This window comes from Lampris incognitus, chromosome 10 (assembly GCF_029633865.1).
Source record: "Lampris incognitus isolate fLamInc1 chromosome 10, fLamInc1.hap2, whole genome shotgun sequence".
NCBI lineage: Eukaryota > Metazoa > Chordata > Actinopteri > Lampriformes > Lampridae > Lampris > Lampris incognitus.
The window spans coordinates 42,764,447-42,784,978 of record NC_079220.1 but is presented as its reverse complement, the minus strand read 5'-3'; the positions used below and the strand labels follow the sequence as shown (position 1 = coordinate 42,784,978).

Genomic DNA, 20,532 nt, shown 5'->3' with positions numbered 1-20,532 from the left:
GCAAAATTCGGGGCCAAGGCAAAAAAGTGCAACTCCCTGTGCAAATTTCCGCTCGTCGGGAAACGCCAAGGCCGGCGCTCGCTAGTGGCCATGGGCGTTGGCGTGAAGGACAACAGGCTACTTTTCCTGCAAGACTCCATCTCGGGGCGGCGTTTCCTATGCGACACTGGGGCGCAGAGGAGTGTCGTACCTGCATCGAGTGTGGGTGCCCTGTCGGGCGCTCACGGCCCTCCCATGGAAGCTGCTAACGGCAGCTCTATCCGTACGTACGGCACATTGACATGTGTTTTAACGGACAGCGGTTCAGCTGGGATTTTGTCACCGCCGACGTGGCATTTCCCCTCCTCGGTGCAGATTTCCTTTGTGCTCACGTTACCGATTTTCCGGAGCAAGTGTTAGCAGACCCACTGCCCTCCTCGGAAACGGAGCCAGAGTTAGCAGACCCGCCGACCTCGGAAACGTTTTCACACGACTTTGTGGATTATATTGGTGGGAAAATATCAGACGAACAGAGAAGAGAAATATACTCCCTGGACTGGACGGCCAATATCGGACAAACATTCCCTACAAAACTAGGAGGTAAACTACGTTTCCAACGTCATTGGATTGACCAGTTTAGCTGGCTAGTATACTCAACAAGGTCCGACGGTTGTTTTTGTAAGCACTGTGTTGCGTTTGCAGTCGAGCATGTGGGTAAGGGAGGGCACAGAAAAGCTGGCATGCTAATTAATGTCCACTTCTCAGACTGGAAACATGCTTTAGAGACGTTCAAATACCATGCACAAAAGGCATATCACAAGGATGCATGTTTGAAAGCGGACAATTTCCAAATGGTTCTCAACAATAAAATGGATGCAATTTCACTGAGGCTAGATTCTGAGAGGAAAAAAAGCGAGTCCAAGAAAACAGAGAAAAACTCAAAAGCATCATTGCAACGTTGATTTTTTTGCGGTCGACAAGAACTCGCCCTGAGAGGTGATATTGATTCAGGACCGTGACATCGAATGAGCCAACTCACAATGACGGAAATTTCAGGGCTTTACTCAGGTTTAGGGCTACATCTGGCGACACAGTACTGTTACAACACTTGAGTAAATGTGCAGCAAACGCTAGCTACTGCAGTCCTGATGTACAAAATGAAATAATCAGTATAATTGGAGATGTGATAACAAACAAACTGGTGCAGAAAGTAAACTCCGCGCAGTGTTTCGCTGTGTTGGCAGATGAAATGAAAGATGTTTCAGGGCGGGAGCAGCTTTCTGTCTGTCAGATACGTGAACCAGCATGACAGCCAATATAGCATCAGAGAGGATTTTTTGTCCTTTGTTGATATCGAGAAGTTAACCGGGGAGGCAATCGCCAATTCAATCGAAAGTCAGTTGACAAATGCAGGCGTTGATTTACAGTTTTTACGTGGCCAGGGATACGACGGCGCATCTGCCATGAGTGGCCGTTTAAATGGTGCCCAAGCTAAAATCAAAGAGAAGCACAAGCAAGCAGTTTATGTGCACTGTGCCAGCCACAGTTTGAATTTGGTCCTAAACAAGTGCTGCACTGTGCAAATGGTGCGAAATTGCTTTGGAATTGTCTCGGAAATCTGCACTTTTTTCCATGATTCGGCTTTGCTGTCTGCCAGTCTGCGACACGAGACGGAACGTCTTTTACCCGACTGCAAGAAAACGCGACTGACGAAGTTGTGTGAAACGATATGGGTCGAACGCCACGACGCAATATTTACATTCAACGAGCTTTTAGACCCTGTGCGATCCAGCCTGCAGAAAATCAGTGAAACCTTCACAGGAGACACATCTGTCAAAGCCACTCAGCTCTTTAATTCAATTGACAATGCAGAATTCATGCTGTTCATGAATGTGAGTGAGAAGATGCTTGCAAAAACCTACCACCTGTCCACCTTCCTTCAGAAGGAAAATTGTGACTTGGTGAGTTGCGTTTCAGCTGCTGATGCTGTTATTAAGCAGGTAGATGAGATGAGGGCTAACTCTGAGATGGAGTTCAGGCAGATTTTCCAAAAGACCTCTTCCCAAGCAGCCAAGTATGGGTTTGAATTTCGACCACGAAGAGGCATGGACTGCAATGAGGATCCATTGAAGGCCTGTGAAAATCACTACCGGCAAAAGCTTTTCATAGTCATGCTTGACTTTTATTCATCACAGATGAAGGAACGCTTCAGCAAACACAGAAATGTGATCTCCAACCTCTGCTCCTTACTGCCATCTAAGGTCAGCATGCTGAACGACAGCTCAGCTCAAGCGCTCTCCAACCTGTATCCTGATGAAGTGTCACCGCATCTGGAAGTTGTAAAGTCAGAAATTGACACTTGGCGGGATAAATGGAAAGATGCAACTTATGTTCCACAAAATGCCATTGAGGCATTCAATGCCTGTAACAATGAGTTGTTTCCAAGCATCTTCAAGCTTCTCCGCGTTTTGACCACGCTTCCTGTCACCAGTGCCCATGTCGAGAGAAGTTTTTCCCGTCTGGGAAGGATCAAGGCAAAATGCGCAGTACAATGACGGAAAAACGGCTTAATGGACTGACATTGCTCTCGGAGCACAGAGACATTGTGGTGACGCCGGAAGAGGTACTGGACATCTTTTGCAGACAAAAAAGACGATTGGACCTGCTTTTATAGGGTAAGACCCACTTTTATTTATTAATGCATTGATGATTATCTATGGGCCATTAATACGTTGACATTTACCGTACGGTTGGGTATTAGGCTATAGTATACAGTGTGGGGATTTTATTTACCGGTAGCTTTCGGCAGTGTTGCCCGACTCCCCCCCCCAAAAAAAATGTTTCTGGCTACGGGCCAGAACTCAGCGATACAGGCTCCGTCAGGCTGTCGAACATGCTCTCCAACGAGGACGTTTTCTCCATCTTCTCTCTGAGTTCCCTGACCTCACTCAGCCCACATTGTCGTCATCTACGACCAAACATGGGGTTGAGCACCACATCGTCAACAATGGCCCACCGGTGCACGCCCGAGCTCGGCGCCTCGACCCGACCAAGCTCTCTGTCGCCAAGGTGGAGTTTGAGAACATGGAGCGCCTCGGCATCATCCGCCGCTCGAGCAGCTCGTGGGCTTCACCCCTCCACGTAGTGCCTAAGCCTGGTGGTGGGTGGCGTCCATGTGGTGACTATCGTCGGCTCAATGACGCAACAACACCGGACCGCTACCCGGTCCCTCACATCCAAGATTTATCCGCCCACCTGGCTGGGAGAGTGATCTTTTCCAAGGTGGACCTCGTCCGTGGATACCACCAGGTGCCCGTCCATCCCGCTGATGTCCCCAAAACGGCTGTGACAACTCCGTTCGGACTGTTCGAGTTCCTGCGCGTGCCGTTTGGGCTCAAGAACGCCGCGCAGTCCGTCCAACGCCTCATGGACTCAGTGTTGCGGGACTTTCCTTTCCTCTTTGTGTACCTGGATGACATCCTGGTCGCTGGCGCCTCCGTGTCCGAGCACTTGTCCCACCTCAGAGCCCTTTTCGAGAGACTCAGCCTGCACGGGTTGATAGTTAACCTGGCCAAATGCCAGTTTGGTCTGAGCACCATCGACTTCATGGGCCACCGGGTCACCAAGGACGGGGCGGCCCCCTCCATCTAAGGTGGAGGCCGTCGCAGACTTTCCACGCCCACGCACGGCCCAGTCCCTCCGGGAGTTCATTGGCATGGTGTCCGTCTACCACCGGTTCATCCCCCGGGCTGCCGATCTCCTCCGCCCCCTATACGCCCATTTCACGCCGCGGCCATCTTGGATTAAAAAAAACCAAGTGGTGGGGGTTTAGCCACGCCCCCTTCTTACTCAATCGGATATCAATGCAGCCGGGGCCAGCAGCAAACATGGTTTGGACTACCAACCTCGAGCACCTACCGTCATTTACCACAATATGAAAACCAAGCTGGATCTTTTCTTTTTCGAGTACTTTCTGCCTCTCCTGTGCCAGTGAGGAGAGACGCACACAGAGGGCTGTATTCAAAGAAGCTGTTTAATCACAATAAAATAAAAAATAAGATACATTTCATTTTTATACTGTACATTCAATATTTATACATTAGATTGTCCCATCGACAATATTTTCATTCTTTGTCCTTTAACTTTAACAAAACTGTTGGTTCATTTTAAACTAAAATATGTTCGGTCAACTGTCATTCTGTTGTAGCAATAAATTGGAACTCACTACCAACTCAAATCATCAATTGTTTACTAAACTAAGACAGTGATTGCTCATCTCAAGGTGTGGGCCAAAAAATGGGACTGTACTGAAATGAAGTTAAATATGTTTCAATCTATCTAAGGTTTGTGTGCACTATTTTCTTGTCCGCTGAATTTAACAAAGGTTTAAAACAGTGGTCCCTGAAAAATTGTTAGGAGAGCACACACAGCCCACAGTTGGTTGACTGTTCCGCTTAGTGAAAGGGGTATGACTCCATCAAAAATGTGGTACTCCTTTATGCGTCTTATTGACCGTTCGACGTGTATTCTCAAGCCAGCAATACTCTGTGTGTCTGTGAGCTCATCACAGCTAAACTGTCCACTTGGGCCTAAAAATGCAGGGATGACAAGTGTTACATCTATTTCATCGAGCAGGTCTTTGATAAGGAAGCCCTTATCGGCCATGACCTCATCACCTGACTCTAAGAGGTCCAGAACACCTGACCTCTTAGTTATCTCCTTATCAGAAATACATCCTGTGTATAGATTACTTACCAGGCTAACTGACCCTGAGGGAGTGATCCCAATTAGGGATTTCAGTGTAGTGTTACTTTTATAATGGGAGTATGTCATGGTGTTCAAAACCTTCGAACTAGCTGTCTCGATGCGGATCTCTGTGCAGTCTAGTATCACTCTTGTGTTTAGGTAGAATTCCCTGAATACTGGTGGCATTAGCTCGTCTACTGCTGCTCTACTAGGCCATATTGGGAGGGTCCCTAACATAAAGAGCAAATAATTGGCCCATGTCGTACAGTTCCTGCTGACTGTGGCCGGCGACACATTGAATCGTACAGATAAATCCAGAGCAAAAAAGCCCTGCCTCACACAGCACAAGAATAGGAAAAACTGATCAATCAGCGATAAATGCTCTGCATGGAAGCCAGACACAGTAATGTGTTCTAGGGTTATGGCTGTTCCTTTGCATTTGAGTCCATCGCACCATGGACTCTGCAGTCGGCTGTAAAGCTAGGAAGAGTGCTTTGAGGGTGTGGTAATCCTTAAAACCAGTGTAAAACCTGATCAGATTGGGCGCACACTGGAAGCGTTCTAGACCAAAACGCTCACTTTTCAGCTTTTTATTTTCGTCCTCCAGGAAAGCGATGCGTTTCTTTACTGCGTCAAGCTGGTCTTCCACAGAAAGGGGCTTCACGTCGTAGTCATGATCAGGTAGAGTCGCCCAAACCTCACTGGACACATGAGGATATGTCATACATGTGGGAAACAATATAAATCCACACATTTTCCTGTTATCAAGATGATGTGTCAGAACAGAGCTATCCACTATTGAAAGATTAGTGAATATATATACATATATATACAGATTTATCTCTTTCCCTTCTTTGATAGGAGTTGCAGGATGGTACACAGCAGTACGACATGTTGCTTCCCCGCAGTGTTTTCAATGAAGTAAGAAGGGAGCGTGGCTACGTTCCCACCGCTTAGGTTTTTTTAAATCCAAGATGGCCGCGGCGTGAAATGGGCGTATATGAGGCTCTGAACACGCCGTGGACTGGTCTGCAGAGAGGGACAAGGCTTTTAAGGATGTGAAGGCCGCCCTGGCTGACGCGGCGATGCTGGCACACCCTGTGTCTGGAGCGCCCATCGCCATTAGACAGATGCTTCGGACTACGCTGTCGGCGCGGTTTACGAGCAGTGGGTGAGCGGCGCGTGGCAGCCGCTTGCCTTCTTCAGTCGGCAGTTGAACCTGAGAGAGCGAAAATACAGCACCTTTGATCGTGAGCTGCTTGGCCTTTTCCTCGCTGTTAGGCAATTTCGTTTCCTGCTGGAGGGCTGTCAGTTCACGGCTTCCGTCGATCACAAACCGCTGGTGTTCGCGATGGCCAAGGTGGAAGAGCCGTGGTCAGCCCGCCAGCAGCGACGGTTGGCCTACATCTCAGAGTTTACCACTGACGTGAGGCATGTCGCTGGAAAGTCCAACCCGGTCGCTGACTGTCTCTCCCGGGCCATCACTGGGGCCGCCCATTTGGGACTCGACTACAGCCAGATGGCGGCTGACCAGGCCGCCGACCCAGGAGTGCAGGCATGCAGGACCGCCGTCACAGGGCTGCAATTGGAGGATGTGGCTTTCGACGACGCCGGCACCACGCTCCTGTGCGATGTCTCTACGGGTCAGCCCCGCCCCGTCGTTCCGACTGCTTGGAGGCGGCGGGTCTTCGACGCAGTCCATGGGCTGTCTCACCCTGGCAGAAAGCCTTCACAGAGGTTGGTGGCGGTAAAGTTTGTCTGGCATGGACTCAAAAGGGATGTGAGGGACTGGGCTGACACCTGTGTGGAGTGCCAACGCTCCAAGGTGCTCAGGCACGTCAAAGCGCCCCTGATACCTTTCACGGTACCCGAGAGGAGGTTCGACCACGTGAATGTGGACCTGGTAGGCCCCCTACCCCCCTCCCGTGGTTTCACATACTTGCTCACCATGGTCGACAGGACCACGTGATGGCCAGAGGCCGTCCCGCTTTCGTCCACGACAGCGCCTGAGGCTGCCCGAGCGTTCATCGGAACATGGGTCGCCCGCTTTGGCACCCCATCTGACCTCTCCTCCGACAGAGGGCCGCAATTCACCTCAGCGCTCTGGGAGGAGATCGCCGCGGGTTTAGGGGTGAGGCTCCATCGCACCACAGCGTATCACCCCCAAGCTAATGGATTGGTCGAGAGGTTCCATCGCTCGATGAAGGCCGCATTGCGGACTACCCTCAAGGACGACCGCTGGGTCGACAAACTGCCTTGGGTCATGCTTGGGTTCAGGACGGCCCCCAAGGAGGACCTCCAGTCCTCATCCGCCGAACTGGTCTACGGACAGCTACTTCGGGTCCCGGGGGATTTCCTTCCCACCGCCACAGCTCCCTGGTCCGCCAGCTGCCAAAGGACTGCGCTGCAGGAAAAAGCCAGGGCTTTTGCACCGGTCCCCACTTCTCAGCATGCTGGCTCTCAGTCCTATGTCCCCACGGAGCTGCGGTCGGCGGAGTATGTTTTCATCCATCACGACGCACACCGCGGTCCCCTGCAGCCACCCTACGACGGCCCATTTCGGGTACGGGACACTGGAGATAAGTACTATGTGGTGGAGGTTGGCAGCAGGCTGGAGCGGGTTTCTGTGGACCGCCTCAAGCCTGCTCACCTGGACGTAGACTGCCCTGTTGGTCTTGCCCTGCCCCCACGGCGGGGGCGCCCCCCGGCCCTGCCCCCCTCCCCCAGCGAGCCGCCCCCTGCTTCCCCAGCCCCTCCCTTTCCCCGGTCCAGCTGTGAGGACTCTGCTGCTTTGCGTGCGGCTAACCAGCCCCCAGTTCCTGTTCAGCGGAGCCGTTGGGGCAGAGAGATCCGCCCCCCTCACCACACGGACTTTTCGTATTAAGGCGAATTCTGGGGGGGCGTGTGTAGTGGTTATAGGGATACATAATTCCCCTTATTGAGCTAGTAAGAACGTTTGTTTACAGCTGCTGTTTTCTTGGTTCGTGTTTACAGTGACACAGTTCCGCTGCGCGGGTTTTTGGTTGTTGTTGTTAGGTTGAAGGAATAAATGGTGCACGTTGTGTAGCCGAAAGAGAAAGTTGTCACGACTCCTAATTGAGCTCCTCTACAATATAATAAATAATTTTGCTTTGGGGAAGAAAACATGGTAAAAATCAAAATGTGTTTGTTAGTTTTTAGTGATAACAGACCTACGGGTTCACGGCGGTGTCCCTTTGATGTTGATACAAATGCTCAGTCACGAGACATTGATTGGCAAACGGCCGTCGGACGAGGTATTTTAACAACATGGCGCAAAAACGAATCTTAGACTTTTTCAATTCAAAAAATGTGAAAACAGCAAGGACGACCGAGTTAGAAGATGCAGCATGTAGGCCTACTTCTACTGTCCCCGCTGATGATCACCAGGAGGATATTAGCAGTGCGGACAGTATAGCTAGCGAGTCAGCGGCTGCTAACACCCAAGAGCTAACGTTAGCAAACACAGACCGGCAGGACTCAGCAGGCTCAGCAGCTACATGTTCCAGGTCAGGCCGCCCAGCTAACGTGAGTGTGAGAGGATTTTACGAGCCTTGTCGACCAGACATGCATTTTCCGGGGAGGAGAATTGTAACAGAGACATTCGAGCGGTCATTTCAAAAAAGCTGGTTGCCCTGTGTCACTGAGAGAGACACCGTTCTTTGCTTCACCTGCTGCAAAGCCGTAGAGAAGGGATTACGATAGAAAGACAAATTCATTCACAGTAGGAGGCTTTTGTAACTGGCGTAAAGCAACCACAAAGTTTAGCCAGCACGAGATGTCAGACGTACATTCCGAATCAGTGAGAATGCTTGCTTCGCTTACCAACACTCCAATTAATGCTCTACTGTCGGACAGTGTTGAGAAAGAGAAACAAACTGCCAGAACTGTCTTAGAACTGATATTTAGATCGATAAGATTCCTCAGCAGTGAAGGGCTTCCGTTAAGAGGCCATAATAATCGAGATGAGGTGCTTTGGAAACTAATAATGGAGAGGACATATGATTTGCCTAAATCCCGCGAGTGGCTACAGTGAAGAAACGACGGGATGTCAGACACAATTCAAAATGAAATAACGGAAATATTTGCCCATGCTCTTCAAAGAGAAATTGTGTCCAAACCGAAAGAGTATTATTTATATGGTTTAACTGCAGATGCAACCACCGATATAAGTACAACAGAGCAATTTTCCTGTAGTCTGCAATATGTGGATTCAAAACTCGAGGCAGTGAATGTTTTCCTCGGGTTTTATAACGCGCCTGATTAACTGGAGAAACACTTTTTTCCTGCATTAAAGACGTTTTTGTGCACTTGAATTTGCCACTGGAACATCTAAAGGGATTTTGCTTCGATGGTGCTGCTAATATGTCAGGCCGCATCTAAGGCATGCAAGCAAAACTAAAAGAGCAGTGTCAAAATGCACTCTATGTGCATTGCGGTAACCATTCACTAGATCTGGTGTTACAAGAAGTGGCGAGGGAAGTTCGTGTTGTTGCAGACATGCTAAACTTTGTACGGAATGTCTCAGTGGTGATAGGGGAGTCCTCAAAGCATAAGACACTGTTCCAGTCTATATTTGGTAGTGATGAGGTGGTCTGCAACTTGCTGTCATTATGCCCGACTCGATGGGTTGTGCGCACAAGGGCTATTTCACAGGTTTGCTCCTCATAGACAGCCCTTTTGATGACATTGAAGGTGCTAGAGAGACAGTAAGGGGAGATACTTGGGCGAAAATATCTGGTCTATACAAACAAGCTACAAAATCAAGAATATACTTTGGCCTTTTGAGATATGAGACTCTTTTTTGGACCGTGCAAGACCGTAGCCAGAACTCTCCAAAGTGAGAAGGCAAGTGCGAAGGGTGCACTGGAGTGTGTGACTGCGCTACAATAGCGCATGCATGCATGCACTGTAAGAAGATGGAGTTGTCCAGGAGATGACTGCCAAAGTGGAGGCTTGTGCAGATTAAAAAAAAAAGAGGACTGGTTGTTAAAATCCCTAGTGTTTGCACTGCAACAGTTTCGGTGGAAAATAAACTAGAGATGGCTGCCAAGGTGACATTGCCACCACCAGGACACATCGTCAGTTGTGTACCTCAGCATCACAGGGTGTTTCGGCCTTTTATCACAAGACACCCTCCGCTGAGGCAGGCCCACCATAGGTTGATCGGTGCTGGGTGTGTGTCCTGTAGTTAGCTGTTCACTCTGGCAGCCCAGACGGTGTCTTTCCTTTTGATCCAGATCCAGTGGCTAGTCCTCTCAGCAGTGTCGGCCAGCTCTTTGATCGCTCTCCTGTGGGCCTGCCCCCTGACTCCTATTTCCCTCAGGGACTCCTATTTCCCTCAGGAGTTTTGCTGTGTTGCTGGCAACAAAGCCCCTACAACCCACCTCTACAGGGCGCACCTTCACCTTCCAGCCTCTGTCCTCTGATAGGTTGGCGTACTGCAGCTTCTTACGCTCGTACGCTTCCTTGACTGCATCCTCCCAGGGGACTGTCAGCTCGATGATGTAAGCGAGCTGGCAAGAATTGGACCAGAAGATGAGGTCTGGTCGCAAGGTGGTTGTTGCGATCTCTGTCAGGAAGATGAGCTTCTGGCCTAAGTCCACGCACATTCCCCAATCCCTGGCTGAGTTTAGTGAGCCTAAGTCGGGAAGTGAAGGGTTGATCTTCAGTTCATCCCCCTCCCGAACGAAAGCTGGAAAACACCGGGGCCCTTCCTGGTTGTTGAAGGGTTGGGCATTGATGGAAACCCTCTTGCACTCGAGTTGAGCTGCCAAGCACCTGAGTGCCTGATTGTGTCACCAGGTTTATCTGCCTTGGGTGAGGCTGGTCTTGCAGCCAACCAAGATGTGCTTGAGGGTTGCTGGGGTTAGACACAGGGAGCAAGATGGATTCTCTCCAAGCCAGAGATTTAGATTTGTGGGAGAGGGCAGGACATCATATGTGGCTTTGATGATGAAGCTCAACCTGTTTGATTCCATCCTCCAGAACTCACTCCATGTGAGTTTCCTCTTTTCAACATTCTCCCACCTCATCCAGCGGCCATGTTTGGCTTGTGCTACGGCTTTAGAACATATGGCTGCTTCTTCCTGTCGGCGAACCTCCTCTACCACCATAGTTCACCGTTCGGTAGTAGTGTCCTTTTGCAAGGTAGGTGTTTTTGTTCCCAGGCCAAGGCCGCCTCTGCGTTGTTGAACATGGCCTGTTATGTCTCGGTGGTGGAGGGCCGATTTCGCCTCCAGTACAGCTGCAGCTGGGGTCCATTTCTTCCCTGTTGCTAGGGTTGGAGCAACTCCTCTGTGAGGGACATGTCCAGCCTCACTTTGGCACATTTGAATTCCTCAACCAGGCTGGAAATTGGCAGTGCGAGGACTCCAATGCTGTAGAGCCCAACACTGCTGAGGCACCTTGGCAGTCCGAGCCACTTCCTCACCTGCGAGTTCACTAGCCTCTCCAAGCGATTGGCATGAGATAGTGAGACCTCGTACATTATTATTGGCCACATGAGTCGGGGTAGCAGCCCAAACTGAAAGCACTAGAGCTTAAACTTCCCGGGCAGCGCAGTGTTATTGATTTGCCTGAGGCCGCTGATTGTATCCTGTCGAAGTTGCTCCAGTTGCTGGGTGTCTTTGAGATCTGAATTGTACCACCGTCCGAGGCTCTTGATGGGCTTCTCCCGGACTGTGGGGATTGGTTAATCACTGATGTAGAACCGTTCATCTGTTAATTGGCCTTTAACAATGGAGATGCTGCGGGATTTGTTTGGTGTAAACTCCATTCGCGCCCGCTTGATGCTTTCCTGGAGTTTCTGCAGCAGGCTCCTGGTGCATGGTTTTGTTGTTGCTATAGTGGTCAAGTCATCCATGTACGCCCGGACTGGTGGAAGACGCAGGCCATTCCTGGACCTTTCGCCTCCCACCACCCATCGAGATGCACAGATGACAAGCTCCATTGCCATGGTGAATGCCAGAGGGTAAATAGTGCAGCCCACCATGATGCCTATTTCCAGATGTTGCCAAGTGGTGGTGGAGTTCTGTGTTGTGACACAGAACTGGAGATCCTGAAAATAGGTCTTGACCAACTCTGTGATGTTTTTGGGGACTTGGAAAAAATCAAACGCCGTCCACAGGATCTTGTGAGGAACCGATCCAAAAGTGTTGGCGAGGTCTAAGAAAACCACGTGCAAGTCTCTCCATTCTTTCTCGGCAGGTTGTATCTGGTGCCAGATGATATTAGCATGCTCCAGACATCCCAGCTTTCTGCACTGATGTATTGACAAAGTTGTTTTTTTGCAGGAATGTGGAGAGCCTTTGGGCAATCACACTAAAGAAGATCTTTCCCTCTACATTTAGAAGGCTGATCTGGCAAAACTGGCTGATGCAGGAAGAGTTCTTCTCCTTGGGGATCAGAATGCCCTGAGTATGATTCTTTTCTGCCATGCCACTTTCATCAGCTTCCAGAGGTATTTCAGGACTCCATGAGTGTTCTTAAAGAGTCTATACTGAATACCATTGGGCCCAGGGGCTGACGTCGATCTTGCCTGCTTTACCGTACTCTCCACCTCGCTCCATGTGAGGGGTCTTGTGTCCATATCGTGGTCAGGTGGGTGAATTGGTGGCATGTCATCCGAGATGATGACTGGCTCATGTCTCCGGTCATCAGAGTAGGTCTTCTTTAGGTGCTCTTCCAGATCTCGTATGGGCACTCTGAGGCTCCCATTCTTCTCGCTGTCAAAAAGGCTGTTGACAAAGCTGTAAGCGTTGCTGTAGAAACGGGTCTTAGCCCGTTCTTTCCTCTTATGCTGTCGTCTGAGGTGTTCTGCTCTTCACAGCTTTTTCAAATGCTGCTTTATTTCACCCTGCAGTGCGACAAACCCAACCCTCTCTCCCTCTGTGGCCTTCCTCCACTGCTTCCTCAGTTGTCTTCTCTCCTTCACCAACCTGTCAATTTCCCGCTGCCTCCTGGATTTGGGCTGGGTTGAAGGGTCTTTCTGCCTACTGGGTATCTTTTCCTTTACCCCAAATCTCTCTACGCCATAGCTGTAAATGATGGCTCCCATGTTCTCCAGTTTTCTTTCAACTGTTCCCTTTTGTCCTTCTAGCAAGAGGACAAGGTCAGAGTTGATGGTCTCACACTCTGTCTTCTGGCTGGACTTGGGCCACAGGATTTGAGGTTTTCTTCCTTCCATCTTCCTCTCTGCTGCTGGCTGGGCTCCAGACCGGAGTCCACTGAGCGGTCTATGCAAAGCTGAGCTTTGTCTGGGGTGCTGATACCCTGAGGATGGTGGGGGTTCTCCTGCCTCTGGGCGTCACTTGACTGATTTGGCCTACTTCTTAAAAAGTATTGGTCAATGCGAGGCCCCTTGCCGAGCTCACTAAGGCACTTCTTTTTGCCTTGGTGGATCTTGAGACCCTTTACTGATGTAACCTTTGACCAGCCACAGATGCAGCTCTGCATCTTTTGTCCTGCCAGTGCTGATGATCCATCGGTTGCAGTGCTGGTCGTCCGACTCATTGTCAAATCCTTTCCTTGTTCCGTTACTGTGTGATCCGTCCATGAGTCATCTTGTGCCCCCACTCTCGCAGACTCTGGGGGTATTCTTCTCCTTAAAGTTTCCATTGCAATATTGGGTGGATCCAGTAATGCTAACTAGCGCTGGGTCCTGCTGGTATGAGTAGCTAGCCCATACCTGCCCCATTGGGGTCTATTCCCTCCTGTCAGAAGTCTTTCCAGGCCATCATCTGGTCTTTCCCTGATTGTCAGCTGCCCTTTCGCAGCGGTCGCTGGTTTACTCCAGATATTCAAGATTCAAAAAAAGAACTGGTTGTTAAAATCCCTAGTGTTTGCACTGCAACAGTAAAAAAAAAAGAAAAAGAAAAAAAAGAGGTGTTTGTGCACGTAACCAATATGGGCCTATTAGAACTTTGGTGTGCCAAATGATGGGCATGCTTGTATGTCATTTGATTGACCTTGTAGCTGTTTACATTGCTGCATGCGTCCCAGAGTGCTAACATTAGTTCTGAATAGCTTCCCTTCCTTTTACCTCTCATTTGACCGTAAATTCCAACACATTGTTGGTAAAATATTTAACATTACGTCTTTGTAGTGTGTGTATGCGTGTGTGTGTATGCGTGTGTGTGTGTGTGTGTGTGTGTGGGTGTGTATGTGTGTGTGTGTGTGTATGTGTATGTGTGTGTGTGTGTGTGTGTGTGTGTGTGTGTGTGTGTGTGTGTGTGTGTGTGTGTGTGTGTGTGTGTGTGTGTGTGTGTGCGGCATGCATGTCCGGCGTGCGTGCTTACTTATACTGTACGAGTGCACTGGGGTCCGTCGTTGTGCCACCATGCGTGTGTGAGCGAGAGACTGAGAGAGGGAGGGATATTTCCTTGGCAAATAAATACTAGCCTAGATAGAGAGCACTTCAGCACCCCCACTCAAAATACCTTCCCGCGCCCCTGACTGTGTTTGAGTCGAGCAACAGCTTCTTCTGGGGTATGGTAACACTAGTTGGACAAACCAAATGCAGAACTGCACTACACAATAATACCAAAACCGGTAGTGATATAATGGCAATTAGTTAAGTATAGTTATGATTTGGATTACATTTGCTAATGATTATTTCGGATGGTAGTGTGTGGTTGCCTGTTATAGCATAGTGATTTTTTTATTTACATCTTTTATAGCAATATATTGGGGGGGGCGGATTTTGAGCATATTTTAATATTGGGGGGAATGTGTCCGCCCTGTGATGGCCTGGCGGCCTGCAGGGTGTCTCCCCACCTGCCGCCCAGTGACTGCTGGAATAGGCTCCAGCATCCCCGTGACCCTGAGAGCAGGATAAGCAGTCAAGATAATGGATGGATGGATGGATGGCAATGTGTGCCCCCCCCATATATATATATATATATATATATATATATATATATATATATATATACACTACCGTTCAAAAGTTTGGGATCACCCAAACAATTTCGTGTTTTCCATGAAAAGTCACACTTATTCACCACCATATGTTGTGAAATGAATAGAAAATAGAGTCAAGACATTGACAAGGTTAGAAATAATGATTTGTATTTGAAATAACATTTTTTTTACATCAAACTTTGCTTTCGTCAAAGAATCCTCCATTTGCAGCAATTACAGCATTGCAGACCTTTGGCATTCTAGCTGTTAATTTGTTGAGGTAATCTGGAGAAATTGCACCCCACACTTCCAGAAGCAGCTCCCACAAGTTGGATTGGTTGGATGGGCACTTCTTTGAGCAGATTGAGTTTCTGGAGCATCACATTTGTGGGGTCAATTAAATGGTCAAAATGGCCAGAAAAAGAGAACTTTCATCTGAAACTCGACAGTCTATTCTTGTTCTTAGAAATGAAGGCTATTCCATGCGAGAAATTGCTAAGAAATTGAAGATTTCCTACACCGGTGTGTACTACTCCCTTCAGAGGACAGCACAAACAGGCTCTAACAGGTACTATTTAATGAAGATGCCAGTTGGGGACCTGTGAGGCGTCTGTTTCTCAAACTAGAGACTCTAATGTACTTATCTTCTTGCTCAGTTGTGCAACGCGGCCTCCCACTTCTTTTTCTACTCTGGTTAGAGCCTGTTTGTGCTGTCCTCTGAAGGGAGTAGTACACACCGGTGTAGGAAATCTTCAATTTCTTAGCAATTTCTCGCATGGAATAGCCTTCATTTCTAAGAACAAGAATAGACTGTCGAGTTTCAGATGAAAGTTCTCTTTTTCTGGCCATTTTGAGCGTTTAATTGACCCCACAAATGTGATGCTCCAGAAACTCAATCTGCTCAAAGAAGTGCCCATCCAACCAATCCAACTTGTGGGAGCTGCTTCTGGAAGCGTGGGGTGCAATTTCTCCAGATTACCTCAACAAATTAACAGCTAGAATGCCAAAGGTCTGCAATGCTGTAATTGCTGCAAATGGAGGATTCTTTGACGAAAGCAAAGTTTGATGTAAAAAAAATCTTATTTCAAATACAAATCATTATTTCTAACCTTGTCAATGTCTTGACTCTATTTTCTATTCATTTCACAACATATGGTGGTGAATAAGTGTGACTTTTCATGGAAAACACAAAATTGTTTGGGTGATCCCAAACTTTTGAACGGTAGTGTATATATTATAATTATGGCCCTGCGCTCACTATATTGTAAGACAAATTTAGTGCATTCTGTTAATAGCATAATGGTCTCAACTTCCTTTACTGGCTATTTGAAGTCTTTCAATGTGATAGCTATCAGTCTATATAATTATGATTTTTTTTATCTATTTCACAAGTTTGTTCTTCATTATGAATGAATTGCTTTTACCATTCCTGTTTAAGTAATTATGGTATAAATTGCCGGTGAGAGTCTCTGACTAAAAAAATTGACATAATTTTTGTTACTCTAATAGAAGCCAGGGTGATGCCAAGATCACCCAACATATTTTGTCTTACAATTAATATAGCTGTGTGACGAGATGTCCCAAGGATGGTTGAGAAAGCATAAAAACTGGAACAACATAAATTACACTGGATAATCCAGCACTGACAGCCCAAGATGCAGCTGTTGAGATGAAACGGTGCGGTGTGGTGTAAAAGCAGTTTCACCATGTATGTACAGTACCTGCTCAAGAACATAGAGATATTCCCTCTTACCAAAATTGGAAAGTCACTCAATCTCTAAAGGTGAAAAGGTCCAAAAGATTAAAAAATCTGAATGAAATAAGATGGTTTATTTTATGTGGCAAATTTATATTCTAGTCCAGTGCAGCTTGATGGCCATATTTAACCATTTCATAACGAGTTGTAATTCATTATAAGGTGGGACTGCCTTTCATTGTAGAGGTATAGGAGTTATGCTGTGTCTGGTTGTGTTACTGGACACATTTTATTATGTCAAATAAATAAATGAACAAATAGATAAATATTCAGATAGATGAGAAAAAGTGCTATCTCACAAAAGGGATAACTGCTGGCAGTCGTGGTTAATGTGGAAAAAGTATTTAGCTACTTTATCCACTCCCATATCGTGACACTTAAATGTTTTATTGTTTGTGGTGTGGGTTGGAAAGCCTTTCCTTCAAGCTTCAAGGATTATAATTACACTTGTCAATGTGTTTTAATTTACTACTGTTTTCATGTCAAGTTACAAGGTTTACATTTGACCTTGACGAGGGGTCATTCATTGAAGTCATAAACCTGGCCCTCACATATTTCTCAGCCATTTGGTATCGATATAACTTTTTGAAATTACTGTCTGTGCCTGTCTAGCTAATCATAGTCTTTACTATGGTTTATATTATGAGCACTAAAAGTGGGTATTGACACATCTACATGTGCTTGACAACACTCAAGATTGAAATGTTCACCTTAAGGGGGTCTATGATCTATTTTATGAAGTTTTTTTTGCAGCAAGGTTTCTCAAAAACGTCATTGGAGACACTGAAGCGGTTAGATAATGGAAGACTACTCAACTTAATGATTTCAAGCATATGATCTTCTTCACAAAATATTATGGAAGACTACTCAACTTAGTGATTTCAAGCATAATTTTCTTCACAAAAGAAAATGGACATTTACATTTATGTCCAAGAGTACTTCATTAACCTCTGAAACTGTTTTTGTTCTCACTAAAACACACAAATATGCAGTTTAAAATGATGTCACTTTCAAAATAACGTGGAAAAGGGAATATCAAAACAAAAATGGGACTACTGCTGTTTGCCATTGACAACGTGCTCCTTTCTGATGTTGTGGCCCCTATTCCCCCGACACTGACCTTGTAGGGCAGGACGACGGTGGAGCCCCCGCTAATACCCACGATGGGCACGGCCGTTTGCGTGGAGATAAAGTCCAGGATCTGCGCCACGGCCTCTGAGCCAATGTTGTCCTCAAACACCACGCCATGCACCCGGTTGGCGGTGAGCGTGTCACAGATGCGGGTGAGCAGGGCGCGTGGGTTGGTGTTGTTGACCAGCACGGTGATCGGGTTCACCTCAAGGGGCAGGTCCATGAAGTTCTCCCGGCTTAACCGCCCCTTGATCTCTGTCTGGTAGGTAGAACCACTGAAAACAACCGCCACGTTGACCGACGGTGTGGGTATCCCGAACGGCCGGCCCCAGCAGCAGCAGGGGGCACCACAGAGCAGCGACAGCAACAACAGCAGCGGTGGTGGCCACCACAGGGAGTTGCTCAAGTGCCCTAGATGAACGCCCATCTCAGTCTCCTACTGCCTGGTGGAAAGGGGGGGGGAAAGTGAAAGGTTGGGGGAGAGAAAGAATGAATTTATATATCAGATACATGCAACCAAAAATAATGACTTTTTATGAAATGCTGTGATAATACTCGGTGTTCCAACTGGTTAGCCAACCAAAACTGCATTTTGTTTAGAGTTGGCTTATTTTGATTAATGACCTTTTGGGTCTCTGTGCTGCTGTAGCTAACAAAGTGTAGGAATTCATGAACTGTATGAGCAGTATTTTTACATGCAGTCAGCATGCGACATGAGGCTGCAACCAGGATGTTACAGCATCTTAGGGTGGCAGCTGCCTCCCCACTGCTGTTGTGTTCTGCCGTCCAACTGAACAGATGGTGGCCCTGTTTAATGCAACAAATGGAGAACAAGAGGATTTACAATTTTTCTCCTGTGCCATTTTTTTTCCTTTCACTTTTTTCCTTAATTTTACAGTGTTCTAAAGCATTCAAACTTAATTTACATGCATGTGTATTTTATACTCAGAAAAGAGTCTAGGGTTTGGTTTTGGGTATGTGCACAAGACCAACCACTAGGATGTTATTATGATACTTTAGCTATTTTGGGGTTAATTATTTTTTGATGAATTATGACTTTTGCTCAAGCTTTCTTCATTTATTCAGACTGTGAAGCAATTATTTAACATAGTCTGCATGCAGGTATACAAGGGTAGACAATGAATTATTTGGTCTTTGAAACGATTGCAAATTCTTTGTGCAGCATGGTGATGCTAACATATTGGATTGCAGCTGAAAACTGGCAAAATATCATTTTTACCTCCAAAAACCTATTTGCTCTGCTCTCCTCCTTCAGGAGGGTAATCGAAAAGAAATGGCAAGGTAGAGCTCAGTGAAGTCAGATCCTCCAGCGTCACTTTAACATTGACATTTGTAGCATAGCCAGACAGTGGGCTGTGTGGTGCTGTCAGAGAGACTCAGGCTCTACGTATGTCAAATCTGTCACAGTGTTGTTTGCGGGCCTGAAAGAACACCAGACACTAGTCCCCTGTCAAAGGGATCTGCTCCACCATGCAATGGTTCCCCAGTGGGGCGAATATATTGTAATCCCTTGCTAATCCCTGCCAGGCATCACAGCCCTGCAGCTTGATTGTATCAGTTTATTGAGAGATTTGGTGAAGGCACTCTGTGGTGGTGCAGTGGAGGTCTATACTTCCTGCAAGGCAGACAGCATTAGGATGGGAAGCATGCATTGTTGATAGAGTACACAACACATAAAAATATTTGGAGTTTGTGCTGGTCAGTGCTTGGTTGTAAAGATTAACTTTAACCCAAACAGTGACCCAAAATAATCCTAATTCCCTCATACCCCTCACATGCTTGACATCCAAACAAAAGACCAACTATCTGTTTAGGAGACCGTACATGACACTATGTACAACATATGATTCCTCGGGTGGGAGGTGATATTTCTGCCACCTTGCTTCATAAATCATTTTATAAACTGATTAGTCCACATTGTGTGGGGGCATCTGGCCCATTCATTGCAATGACATTAGCTGTGTTTCTGCCACGACAGCAGTGGAATAGTTTGGGTTTAATGTCTTTGAGGGAGAGCAATATACGTGGTAAAAATATTGAAAAGCTTTGACCTTCCTTATGTTTAGTCAAAGCAAGGGATGCTGAGCTAAAGCTGACGATATATGTTCAGAGTACTCTCGAACGGATGGCTGGTGTAGAAATAAACTAGCACAGAACAATTCAACATAAACTCAGCAAATAACCATTTTGTTTTGTCAGTATTCCCTCCAATACAAGGTTTGTTGCACCTTTTTTGGCACGAAGCAACCATGGATGTGCACGCTAATGTGTGAAAAAAAAGAAAAGAGGCTCACATGTCACGTTTTCTGCCCAAGCTGATGTTCAAATCATCGGTTTAAATTTAGGCGGGAACAACTTTAAGGGTCTGGTGTGATGTCCCATCACAACCAATATTTGAATAAAATGCAGAAAGTCACTACTTAATAATTACTATAGTGTGTTTGGCCTAAAATATTTGATATAATTATAGTAACAATCCATCCATTATACAAACCGCTTATCCTGTTGTCAGGGTCACGAGGATGCTGGAGCCTATCCCAGCAGTCATTGGGCGGCAGGAGGGGAGACACCCTCGCCGGGCCGCCAGGCCATCACACAGAGCCAACATAAACACACACACATACACACACACACACACACACACACACACACACACACACACACACACACACACACACACACACACACACACACACACACACACACACACACACACACACACACACACACACACACATTCATACCTAGGGACAATTTAGTACGGCTGATTCACCTGACCTACATGTCTTTGGACTGTGGGAGGAAACCGGAGCCCCTGGAGGAAACCCACGCAGAGACAGGGATAACATGCAAACTCCACACAGAGGATGAACTGGGATGACCCTCAAGGTTGGACTACCCCAGAGCTCGAACCCAGGACCTTCTTGCTGTGAGGCGACCACGCTAACCACTGCGCCACCATGCTGCTATGCTAACAA

General features: G+C 47.2%; 1 protein-coding gene across 1 annotated transcript in view; it reads right to left on the bottom strand.

The window, feature by feature from the left end:
• Positions 1–17,960, bottom strand: part of grin2ca (glutamate receptor, ionotropic, N-methyl D-aspartate 2Ca) — a 128,896-nt gene extending 110,936 nt beyond the window's left edge. The window contains exon 1 of the mRNA XM_056288070.1: positions 17,523–17,960. Within this exon, the coding sequence (XP_056144045.1) occupies positions 17,523–17,960 (438 nt within the window). The remainder of the gene's footprint in view (positions 1–17,522) is intronic.
• Between the last annotated feature and the right edge of the window lie 2,572 nt (positions 17,961–20,532).